This window comes from Triturus cristatus, chromosome 4_1, assembly GCF_964204655.1.
Source record: "Triturus cristatus chromosome 4_1, aTriCri1.1, whole genome shotgun sequence".
Taxonomy (NCBI): domain Eukaryota; kingdom Metazoa; phylum Chordata; class Amphibia; order Caudata; family Salamandridae; genus Triturus; species Triturus cristatus.
Window position 1 is genome coordinate 26,181,118 of NC_140585.1, and position 12,953 is coordinate 26,194,070.

A 12,953-nucleotide genomic window follows, 5' to 3' on the forward strand; every position below is an offset into this window, starting at 1 on the left:
AGGGGACGGGGCCTGAGTTAACGTGTGCAAAAACGCCCTGTGGCCTGTTTTAAGAGGTAGTTTTAATCTCCATGCCCTATTATATACTAGGGGCTTACAGAGGAGGTCATGCTAATCACAGGGGGACCCCAACGCATAATGTTCCCTAGTGTATGTAGGTGTTTTCACTGTATTCTAAGTGTCTTTTAACATAGCACTGGCTCTAGGACTGGTTAGTCAGACTCAGTTACCACCAGTATCCGTCTGAAAAAGTTGAGGGTACAGGATGATTTTGCAACAAGGCTTCTTTCTGCTCTTCTTTTTGTTCTTTCTGCACGTTATCCTTCTTCCTGCACTTATCTTCGTATTTGAGGACTTCTGTTGCTTCTTTCTGCACTTCTTTTGTTTCTTTCTGTGCATTTTTTCTTCTTTCTTCACATGTCCTATCTCTGTAGGCATAGTTAGAAATTAGCATTTAAAAAACCTTTGAAATTCACAGAAAAAACCATAGGTTTCAGGCACGTTATAGTTAGGAATTAGCATTTAAAAAACCTCAGAAATTCACTGAAAAAACCATAGGTTTCAGGGGTGTTATAGTTAGCTGGACTTTTCACTTGTACAAATCCATTGAAATTCCCCTGTTATAGTTAGTTCAGCTAACTATAACTCGCGCGCCCACAATGCACTGCTGATGACGTCACATATTACATCACTCATGACATGGTCAGTGACATCACTCATGACATCACTGATGACATCTCAAATGACATCACTGATGACATCACTGATGACATCATCCTTGTGATAGAGTGGCAGACCTCCTCTCACCCTAATATAACCTTTGATACACACATTCAAAAATAGAGACTAAAATTTTCAAAACAATGGACATGCCAATACCAGTTACAACAACCTCTTCAGTAATTCTAAGATCCACATACACATCCACTCATTCACCAACAGTCCTATACAGTCACTCATACATGTACTCACTCATCATATGTACTCATACACCTATACATCCTGTTACACAATGCCACTCATCCATAGAGTTACTCACACACATAGTCACTCATGCTAATAAAGAATCAAACATACATTTACTTGCATATACAGTTATACACACACCACCATACTTACTTCTACGGAAACTTACACATACTTAGTCTTTTAAACAATCACTTATAGAAACACATACTTATTCATACAGGAACTCTTTCAATCTCTCACTCTCACATATACTCACATATATACACCAATAGTCACATATACTAGTTTAAAACATATGTAGTTACTCATAAAGACACTATTGAGACAGTCATTCACTCACTAACACACCCATACACACACTCATCCACCCATACAGTCCTGCACACATGCTGTGTTCAACACATACAAACAGTGAGTCACTCATTCATGCACCTATGCACTACGTAATACCCCCCACCGAACCATGCAGACACTCAGACTGATACTCAAAAAACCAACTAATAACCTATATAGACACCCATGTAGCTACTCACCAACCCATGCAGCCACTTATACACAAAGTGAGAGACTGATACAGATATTTACATATTTAAACATTACTCACTAAGCCATGTATTCACTATGATACACTTAATCAGTCAGTTACACAATCAATTTTTCAAAAACAAATCATCCATTTAGACACTTATATACCCATTTATTCTTCCATCGACCTTGAGATATACATATATAAAACATATTTTATTTTCAGAAAAACACACATTCACTGGATGATGTCATCAGTGATGTCATCAGTGATGTCAATTGAGATGTCATCAGTGATGTCATTAGTGATGTCACTGACCATGTCATGAGTGATGTAATATGTGACGTCATCAGCAGTGCATTGCGGGCGCGCGAGTTATAGTTAGCTGAACTAACTATAACGGGGGAATTTCAATGGTTTTGTGCAAGTGAAAAGTCCAGCTAACTATAACACCCCTGAAACCTATGGTTTTTTCAGTGAATATATATATACATACACACTAAGTGTGGGCAGAGTTGGCGGAGTAACACTACGTAAATTCCGCGGAATTGAAAATAAACTCCGTAAAAATTCCGCTCCGCTCTGTTGCTCCGCTCCACCCTAATTCATAAAACAGAATCCTCACACACCTTTGGTAAAGCAACAAGCAACTAAACCTCTACATGCTAAAGAGCATATAGTTATCTCGGAAAAGTGAAACTGGAAATATAGCAAGCAGTGAGAGGTGATGATTTTGGGGTCCCCCCTAACCTAGGGAGAGGACCAAGCAGATGCCTTGAACACAAAGATGCTTTGCGGGGCCTTTGGTTGGCATTGTATTTTTGCCCATAACTTTGCTTGGGGTGGTCCTAGGAGGATGGGACCACCCCCGAATCGTTCAGCATGATGCGCTCCTGGTGGCCAAGGCATCTGCTTGGTCCTCTCCCTAGGTTAGAGGGGCCCAAAATCATCACCTCTCTCACACCCTGAAATATTTCAAAGTTCACTTTTGTGAATTGGCTATATGCTTTTTAGCATGTAAAGGTAAAGTTGTTTTACCAAAGGGATGTGGGTGCAGGAGCTAACTCCGCTACATGGCGGAGTCAGAGTTTTTGCCTGACCTCCGTGTCCCAAACGGAACGCAGAGTTGGTAAAACTCTGTGAACTCTGCTAGTGGAGCCGAGTTATTTGCCCACCGTTAATATTTACTAAAATACTGCTTTCCCGGATTCATTTAAATGTGGTATATCTTCATCTATTGATGCATTTCACGTATTCTGCAAACGTTTATGTATATACTAAAATACTGCTTGCCTCGATTCATTTAAACGTGGTATCTCTTCATCTGTTGATGTATTTTTATGTATTCTACATACAATCATATATTTGAAAGCACTAATTTTACCTAAATCCATTTATCAGAGGTACCTCGTGATCTACTGATTGGGATGTTATAGTTTTTGTCTTCTATATAGATACATTTCTTCTACACTTGTGTGGAGTGTCTTTGTGGTGCATTCATTGTGTTTCTGTGTGGGTATATTGCCCAAACGCTTTACACATTGCCTCTGATGATAAACCTGCCTGCTCTGTGCCAAGCTACGAGAGGGTGAGCACAGGTTATCTTTGGTGTGTAATTTACTTGCTCTGACTAGAGTGGTGGGTTCTGCCTGGTTAGGTCCACACCAAAGTCAACCAAAAGCCCCTTTTCTAACACCCTGGCTCTTTAATTCTAATGCCTGCACTACTTCATCAAGTTATTTATAGATGTTCTGGCGTCTTCATTAACAAAGAGGCAGTTTACATGTGTATGCCTCTAGATGGCACCAGATACCATGTTCTCTCTTTACCTGGAGTACATTTTTTAATATCTAGTCAGAGGTGATACTGACACCTGGCAAAAATGCAAGACGATCCCAGAGGACACGTATTAGTTTTTTGCCCCAGGCCTTGCAAAACCTTTTGGTAAGCCTGTACCATTTCAGGGCTAGGAGTTACCCAAATCCGTTGTCATCCCTAGCCCTCAGTGGTGCTGTATTATAGACTGTAATGGGTCAGTAAGCGTCCAACACAGACTGAACTAAAAGAAATGTGGGATTTTAGGACCTCCTCTCCTAACAAGTGAGCTGAAGGGTGGCTTCCTGTGCTAATGAAATTGTTGCGCCCCCCCACAGGACGGACAGAGCCCATACGGCTGCTGCTCTCTGACCAGGGCGCCCAGTGGAAGGATGAAGTAGTGCAGATCGCGGATTGGATGGGTGGAAGCTCTGCGCTGAAAAAGGAGGCGGTGAGTAGGATCTCTCTTTATTGTATCATGGTGCACTATGGAGCGGCTGCTGTGCTTGGTGTACATGCTATGCTTGCATTCATGGTGGGAAAGGTGTACTGTTGTGCTGTCCATGTATACTGCGGTAGGAATACTTGCTGTACTTGGGGTACATGCTGTGCTTGGCATGTGTGCTGCTCTTGGCATGTGTGCTGCTCTTGGGATGTGTGCTGCTCTTGGGATGTGTGCTGTTCTTGGGATGTGTGCTGTGCTTGGCATGTGTGCTGTGCTTGGCATGTGTGCTGTGCTTGGCATGTGTGCTGTGCTTGGCATGTGTGCTTTGCTTGGCATGTGTGCTTTGCTTGGTATGTGTGCTGTACTGTGTTTGACATGTGTGCTGTGCTTGGCATGCATGCTTTGCTTGGCATGTGTGCTGTGCTGTGTTTGGCATGTGTGCTGTGCTTGGCATGTGTGTTGTGCTTGGTATTTGTGTTGTGCTTGGCATGTCTGCTGTGCTTGGTATGTGTGCTGTGCTTGGAATGCGTGCCTTGCTTGGTATGTGTGCTGTGCTTGGTGTACATGCTGTGCTTGCCATGTGTGATGTGCTTGGCATCTGTGCTGTGCTTGCCATGTGTTCTGTGCTTGCCATGTGTGCTGTGCTTGGCATGTGTGCTGTGCTTGGCATGTGTGCTGTGCTTGGCATGTGTGCTGTGCTTGGTATTTGTGCTGTGCCTGGCATGAGTGTTGTGTTTGGTATGTCTGCTGTGCTTGGCATGCGTGCTATGCGTGGTATGTGTGCTGTGTTTGGGGTACACGATGTGCTTGCCATATGTGCTGTGCTTGGCATGAGTGGTGTGCTTGGCATGAGTGCTGTGCTTGCCATGTGTGCTGTTGTTGGCATGTGTGCTGTGCTTGGCATATGTGCTGTGCTTGCCATGTGTGCTGTGCTTGGCAAGTGTGCTGTGCTTTGCATGTGTGCTGTGCTTGGTATGTGTGTTGTACTGTGTTTGGCATGTGTGCTATGCTTGGTATGTGAGCTGTGCTTGGGGTACATGCTGTGCTTGCCAATTGTGCTGTGCTTGGCATCTGTGCTGTGCTTGGTATCTGTGCTGTGCTTGGCATGTGTGCTGTGCTTGGTATATGTGCTGTGCTTGGCATGTGTGCTGTGCTTGGCATGTGTGCTGTGTTTGGCATGTGTGCTGTGCTTGGCATGTGTGCTGTGCTTGGCATGTGTGCTGTGCTTGGCATATGTGCTGTGCTTGGTATCTGTGCTGTTTGGCATGTGTGCTGTGTTTGGCATGTGTGCTGTGTTTGGCATGTGTGCTGTGTTTGGCATGTGTGCTGTGTTTGGCATGTGTGCTGTGCTTGATATCTGTGCTGTTCTTGGCATGTGTGCTGCGCTTGGCATGTGTGCTGCGCTTGGCATGTGTGCTGCGCTTGGCATGTGTGCTGCGCTTGGCATGTGTGTTGTGCTTGGCATGTGTGTTGTGCTTGGCATGTGTGTTGTGCTTGGCATGTGTGTTGTGCTTGGCATGTGTGTTGTGCTTGGCATGTGTGTTGTGCTTGGCATGTGGGCTGTGCTTGGTATGTGTGCTGTGCTTGGCTACAAAGTAGTTGGCTACAGCAGGGAATAAGAGCTATAGAACATGGAATAACATCTCGCAAGAAAAGTTCTCTAAGGCCGTGTCATGGGGAACGGAACCCAGGACCCTGATATTAATGTTGCTTTAAACAACTACCATTGTGCCCTGTCTATGGCATTTGATGAAATGTCGCCCATACAACTACCCAAACAGACCTCCTCCACACACATGTCCCTGGTTTTCTAGTGAACTCCCTTCGTTGAAGGCATCATGCAAGAAGCTGGAGCGACCTATCTGAATACCATGTGCGTATTAGGAAAACGAGGGGAGCTCTGTCTGCCGCAAGTCTTCCAAGGAGCTCTGCCAAGTGCTCGAGGATTCCATCCTCCTCATGCCTGCGCTTCAGCCATTCCTGCCTCTCAACACCTTGGTCATCCACTAGCTGATTCTCTGAGGACACAATTGATGCCATCTGCAAGAAACTCCCCCTCAATCCGGGGCCGATCGACCCCATTTCATCGATGTCCTCTTGTAACGACTCTCCTCCGCTATGGGATAGGTCTGAAGCCCTCACCCACGACCACATTTTAACACTCTTATCCAAAGCCAAACCGGTCTCTCCCACTGATGTCTGCCCCCTAACACCTCAGCGCCAGCCTATCAGCAGTCTTAGCCTGTCTCTTCCAGGGATGTCTGACCCCTAACACCTCAGCGCCAGCCTATCAGCAGTCTTAGCTTGTCTCTCCCACGGAAGTCTGCCCTCCTAAGACCTCAGCGCCAGCCTATCAGCAGTCTTAGCCTGTCTCTTCCAGGGATGTCTGCCCCCTAACACCTCAGTGCCAGCCTATCAGCAGTCTTAGCCTGTCTCTTCCAGGGATGTCTGCCCCCTAACACCTCAGCGCCAGCCTATCAGCAGTCTTAGCCTGTCTCTTCCAGGGATGTCTGCCCCCTAACACCTCAGCGCCAGCCTATCAGCAGTCTTAGCTCCTGCCATTCTTTCACTATTTAATCTTTCTCTCGAATCTGCTAAACTACCTTCAGCTTGGGAGACGGCTTTGGTCTCCCCATTCTTAAAAAACCTTACACGGACCCCAAAACCTGACTTACTACCATCCCATTTCCCTCCTCCCTTTACTAGGAAAAATACTCGAAATCTGTGTGAACAAACAGCTTATGTCCTTCATAGAGACCCTCTTAATCAGTTCTTAGAGTGGCACACAGCACTGAGACCACATTGGTTGCTGTCACAAGAGCTCCCACAGCACTGAGACGGCATTGGTTGCTATCTCAAGAGACACCCACAGCACTGAGAGCTCATTGGTTGCTGTCACAAGAGCTCCCACAGCACTGAGACGGCATTGGTTGATATCTCCAGAGACACAGACAGCACTGAGACCTCATTGGTTGCTGTCACAGATTCCATCCGTCTCTCTTTGGATGCACGTACTCCTGCCACACTTGTGCTGCTGGATTTATCAGCATCTTTTGACACCGTTGCTCATGCAGCACTGATCAGCAGACAGCATGAGGTCGGTGTCAGAGGGAGTGTCCTGCAATGGTTGGCTGATTTCCTAGAAGATCGGTCTCAATTATTACTCTTGGTCTCTTCCGATTCCGTACAGTTTCCATCACCAAAGGAGAGGAGTACCACAGGGTTCATCCCTGAGCCCGACGCTGTTTAACACCTATGTTGCCTCTCTGGCCCAGATTGTCAAAACATCAGGTTTTGAAGTAATTTCCTATGATGACGATACTCAGCTCATCACCTCTTTGGGACAGGACATTGATGATACCAGGTGTCACTTTCAAGCCTGCATGAGGAACATTGCAGCCTGACTGTCCAAGAACTATCTTCAGTTAAACAGCGAGACAACTGAGGTTTTGTTATTTGGGAAAGCCTAACATCTCTGGTCCTCTCAAACTTTTTTTTTTGTTTGTTTAATAATTTTTGTTGAGAATACAGGCACAGTAATAAAACATTACATTGGTTAAAAGAGATGTAAGAAGTAACAAAGATAAAAGAATTGACAAACTCATTTTTAACAACAACATAAAAAATGAATATATTACATAATAAATGTCTCAATTTTGTTTGTTTGTTTTTGTTTTATATAAAAAAGAAAGAAAGAGGGTGAAGGGGGAAGGGAAAAGAGGAAAGAAAGAAAGAGCAGGTAGGTAGACAAACTACAGTAAAGGAATTAGGAGAAGGATGAGTGTGAGGATAGAAAAGTGGTAAAAGGTAACCATAATAAATCACATTTTATCTTTTGAAATACAGAGGAATGAGAAACAGGGCAATTCTATGTTCATCACAAATCAAGTTCCACCAAAAGAAAAAGGATAGTTTAGAATTATCTTTCCGACATATTAATATAACTTTAAACACAACAGCGATAAAGAGGTCGAATAGAATAGTTTTGAGGGGAGATGATCAAAATCAGTAGAAATAGTTCCCAAAAAGACATTGTGAATTGCAAATGGAATATTACATGAAACAATCAGTGAACATTTAGACCATATAGCTTTCCAAAATTCATATACATTAGGACAATAATAAAGTAAATGCGTCAAAGTGCCTTCAGAGGGGAGACCTGACCAGCACAAGTGAAGAGAGATGGAATGGTCAATTTTATGTAAAAATTGGGGAGTAACAACCACTCTGTTATATATGAAATATAAGGACTGTGTAATATTCGCAGCTTTAGAGGTCTTTGAAATCTTTTGCCACATTCGATCCCATTGCTGGACAGAGAGTGATTGAGATAGATCATTTTCCCATAGTAATTCAATAGAAGATTTATTCCTTGTGTTAATGGGGGAGGACAACGTTTTGTATATGAAAGAAGCCCTTGGAGTGGGATCCAAAATGACATTAAATAAGGGCGAAACAAGAGTAACGGAATTAACATCAGAGTTGGAACTATTATTCAGCAAAAAGGTTTGAAGTACAGGGAATAATGTGTTATATTGTTGAATACAAGAATCCGGGAGGCCATATTTTTCTTGTAGTTGAAAAAATGATCAAATTAAATTTTTGGCTATCAAATGATGCACATAGAAAATACCCTTTTCTTTCCAGTGTTTGAAATAAAAAGATTTGTGGCGAAATTTAAAATGTTTGTTATACCATAAAGAGGAGATCAAAAAGGACTGATACAAGTAACATCCTTGGGTAAAAAGAATATGTAGTGAATGCTGAGAATACTTTAAATATAGGGTATTTGGAAATGAAAGTACAATTGGTCATAAAAACAACATCCTGAAAGGAAAAGTCATGTAACAGTGAATGTTCAAAAGCAACCCATGTTGGCATAGGAGAGTCATGATAATCTTTAGACATATCATAGAATTGATGGATTAAGAAGGCAGTATGATATAATTTAAAATCGGGTAAACGTACACCACCCTCTGATTTTGTTCAAATTTAGTCTAGATAAAGCAATACGAACACATTTGTTATTCCAAAGAAATTTAGTACAAATAGAAATGATCTGGAAGAATTCATAGTTAGGAATTTTAAAGGGTAACATTGAGAGCGTAAAAAGAACCTGGGGGACTATCATCATTTTAATAGTGTCTAGCCTACCCCACAAGGATAAAAAATAACGGGGACCAGGAGGACATCATTTTTTGAAGTTTAAATTTTAAAGCAGTGACATTATGAGCTAATGTATCAGGTATGTTGGAGGAGAACCATGTTCCTAATTATTTAATCTTTTGGGGACACCAAGTAAAGTTAGTTTTATCAAACATATAATGATAACAGGATGAGTTTAGTGGTAAAATCTCAGTTTTAGAAAATATTTGTTTGTACCCAGAAACAGTAGAATATAAAGCAATCTCTTGTGAGCAAGGGTTTAAGGAAATGCAGGGACTGGACATGTAAATTAGGATATCAACTGCACATGCAGAAAGCTTCATTTCATTGGAGTTGAGTTTAAAGCCAGTTATATCAGAATTATGTCTGATACGTTCAAGAACGGGTCTAAACAAAGGAGAAGAAGTAATAGGGCAAGAGGACAACCATGTATAGTGCCTCCTTGCAATTTAAAATAGGGAGAGAAATGGCCATTAACAAACACACAAGCACGTGGATTAATATACAACAATTTTATATAAGAAATAAACTTTTGACCAAAACCAAACCAATGAAGAGTATAAAACATATATTGCCAATTGATGCGGTCGAAAGCTTTTTCAGCATCGAGTGAAAGGGCAGCTAAAGGAGATGAGTACTTTTTCCCAAGGGTGAGGATATTAGAAATCTTTCTAGCACTGTCAGAAGCAAGCCTACCCCTAACAAAACCAGCTTGATCCGTTTTTAAAAGGGGTGGAATGACATTTTCCAAATGAGAAGCTAAAATCTTTGCACAGACCTTAAAATCATTGTTCATTAGTGAAATGGGTCGAAAATGTTTACAGATGGTAGAGTCTTTGTCTGGCTTGGGAATCACGACAATGAGGGCCTCCAAAAAGGAACCACATGCTTTACAATTACAGAAGTATGAGTTAAAAAGTTCTAATAGTTTAGAGGGAAAAATTGTGGAAACGGATAAGAGTAGTTCATCTGGTCCAGAGGCTTTGGCCTTTTTTTAAAGATTTAAGAGCATCAGTAATCTCCCGAAGGGAGATATCTCTCTCAAGGGGCAAAAGAGTGTCAGATGGGGAAGGAGGTTTAGGGACACCCTGGAAAAAAGTCTCAAAATCCCTTTCAGAAAGAGTCGTATAAAGTAGTTCATAATAGGACTGGAAGGTATTTACAATTTCAGAATCAGAGGAGAAAATTTTGTTATTCTGTTCAGAGCGTATAGGGCCAATAGTTTTACGTTCTGATTTAATTTTTAAATAGTTGGCTAACATTTTCCCCACCTTATTGTGGCCTCCATGAAATTTAGATTTAATTTTAGGAAGAATATTACAAGCATCTACAGTGGCAATATTATTCAAAGTAGATTTGACTTTAATCAGTTCTTCCAAACTTGAGGAGGATTTTGAGGAGAAATAGTTTTTTCTAAAGTCTTTATCAGAAGGGTTGTGTGAAATTCAGTGTTTAGTAAATTCTTTTTTCTTGCAGAGTATGCAATAGTGAAGGCTCTAAAAGAAGCTTTAAAGGCATCCCAATTGTTATGAACAGAAGTATCCGTTGATTGATTAAAATGAAAACAATTCATTGATAAAGGAGGTCACTTCTGAAATAAAGGTTTGGTCTGAAAGTAGGGAATTATTAAATCGCCAACGGCCTTTATTTGCAAATGTTGAGGACCATATCAAATGAGGGAATTACAGGGGCATGGTCAGAAGTAAAAATAGAACCAATTTCAGAGGAATGTATAGAAGGGAGCAATGATTTAGAAACCAAAATGTAATCAATCCGGGACATAGTATTGTGAACATTTGAAAGGAGAGTAAATTCACAAGCATCAGGATTACATGTTGTCCATACGTCGTAGAAAGGGCAAGAGGCGATGGCGGATTGAAACGCCTTGTGAGCTACATCAGGTTTAAATTGACACTTAGATTTTTTATCAGAGAATGGATCTAACCAATCATTAAAATCACCACCAACGATTATATTGGGGTTAGGAATAGAGGATAATTTCAGTTTAACACAGTGCCAAAATTCGGGATCAGATCTGACAGGACCATAAATTTTGAATAAAGTGACTTGTTTTTTGCATATAAAGGCATCAACCAAAGCCCATCACCCATTCGAAACACATTCAGTTGATAATATTTGTGCATTTAGTGACTTATGAAATAGAATGGCAACACCACCATGACGATTAACAGCAGGAGAAAAAATAACCTGATTAAACCATTGACGATTGAGCTTAAGGGACTCCACATCATTACAGTGAATTTTTCTTTAAAAAGGTAACATGTGCATTGAGTTTGGATAAATGAGACAATACCTTTTGACACTTGACAGGGTGATGTAGACCACGCACGTTCCACGAGACAACGTTAAACATGTTGTAGGATGAGGGGGAACAGGAACAATAAGCTGCAGGACCAATAAAAAAGAAAGAAAAACAACATTTAACAATCATTAAATAATGGAAGACAGAAGTAGTTGAAATGGAAAGACAGTAAAGGTAAAGAAAAACACTCATGCATATGAAGAAATGATAAGGGAGAACCATGAAGAGAAATATCAAATAGAAGGGGAGGTGGGAGAGGGGAGAAGAGGAATAAGATGAAAAAAGAAAGACCGATCAAGGAAAAAGATCTAGATCTGAAGTACAGAGGTTAGGAAGTGAGTTGGGAACACGCTTACACCAAAGACAAGAACGGACACGGATGGAAGTAAGAACAATAAAAGTTATAAATGAAGTAGCCATTGGGTTGAAGCTTAAAAAGTGGAGAAAAGCAAGATATAGTAAAGGATGACTATGGTATGAATTAGAGATAATTATATTGCTATGAAAGGATATAAGAAAAATAGATCAACAGAGAAGTAAAGAAATTAGTGAAGAGAAAAGTGAACAACGTAGAAAATATTAGGGAGAAATCTCCATGTTACGACTCACAATATTTTGCAAGAATGTTTTCAATTTCACCGGATCCTCAAACGATCGGGAGGTGCCTTCATAGGTGATCTTGCAATGGCAAGGATGGAGAATGCCATACTGAATGTTCAAATGTCTCATCTGTGGACAAAGAGCTAAGAATTCCTTTACGACGGGCATTAGTTGCGTTTGAAACATCTTGTGATATGAACAAAAAAATTCTGGCCAGTCCAAATCAGACAACGTTTTAGCTTAGCCGCCTTTAGGACATGCATCAAGTCAGTGAATTGCTCGGCTGGTATTCTATATCTGACATACTTACTGTGCTTGGCAGGCATGCTGTGCTTACTGTACATGCTATGACTGGCATACTTGCTGTGCTTGGCATGCATACCGTGATTGGCACACTTGTTCTTGGCATGCATAATGTCACTAGCATACTTATAGTGACGGGCATGCATACTTTAATAGGTGGGCATGCTGTACTTGGCAGGCATGCTGTGCTTACTGTACATGCCATGACTGGCATATTTGCTGTGCGTAATGTGACTGGTATACTTGTTGTTCTTGGCATACATACTGTGGTGAGTATGAGGGGTGTAGCTTCGGGTGGGGGCATCCTTGGCTTGGTAGCTGGGTCTGGGGCCCCCAGAGTCGGGTCTGCTATGTCTGTGTTGGTTCTTCTTTGTCCTGATTTTAATAGGAGGTTTTAATTTCTTCATTTTTGGATCAGCAACTTAAATATATATAGTGACCGGTTTACCAAAAGAGGGGTAAATCTTCCCCCATAGTTGTGCTCCTTGAATAGATGCAAATGTACTACTTTTTTAAATCCACATACACTGGCAGTAGTGGGCAGGCACACAATCACCCAAAAGGGGATGGGACGTATGAGTCCAACCACTGGCAGTCACTCGGGGAGTATTCCAAAGCATCGTCTTTTGCCCACTGTGCCTCTCCAGACAGAGGGCCTGGTTTACAGTTTGATGGAAGGAGTAAAGACAGACAGGGTGGCGGATGACTTTTCGCCCGCCACCCTGCTTTTACTCCATCTGCCAAGTAGTTTCATGCCCGCTGGCCTGTGGGCATCCCTATACATTGACAGGAACTGCCGCCATGGG

At 41.8% G+C, this 12,953-nt stretch overlaps 1 protein-coding gene across 1 annotated transcript in view; it reads left to right on the plus strand.

The window, feature by feature from the left end:
- Positions 1 to 12,953, plus strand: part of LOC146839358 (glutathione S-transferase P 1-like) — a 90,206-nt gene that overhangs the window by 51,464 nt on the left and 25,789 nt on the right. Inside the window, exon 3 of the mRNA XM_085651355.1 lies at positions 3,649 to 3,761. Within this exon, the coding sequence (XP_085507481.1) occupies positions 3,649 to 3,761 (113 nt within the window). The remainder of the gene's footprint in view (positions 1 to 3,648; positions 3,762 to 12,953) is intronic.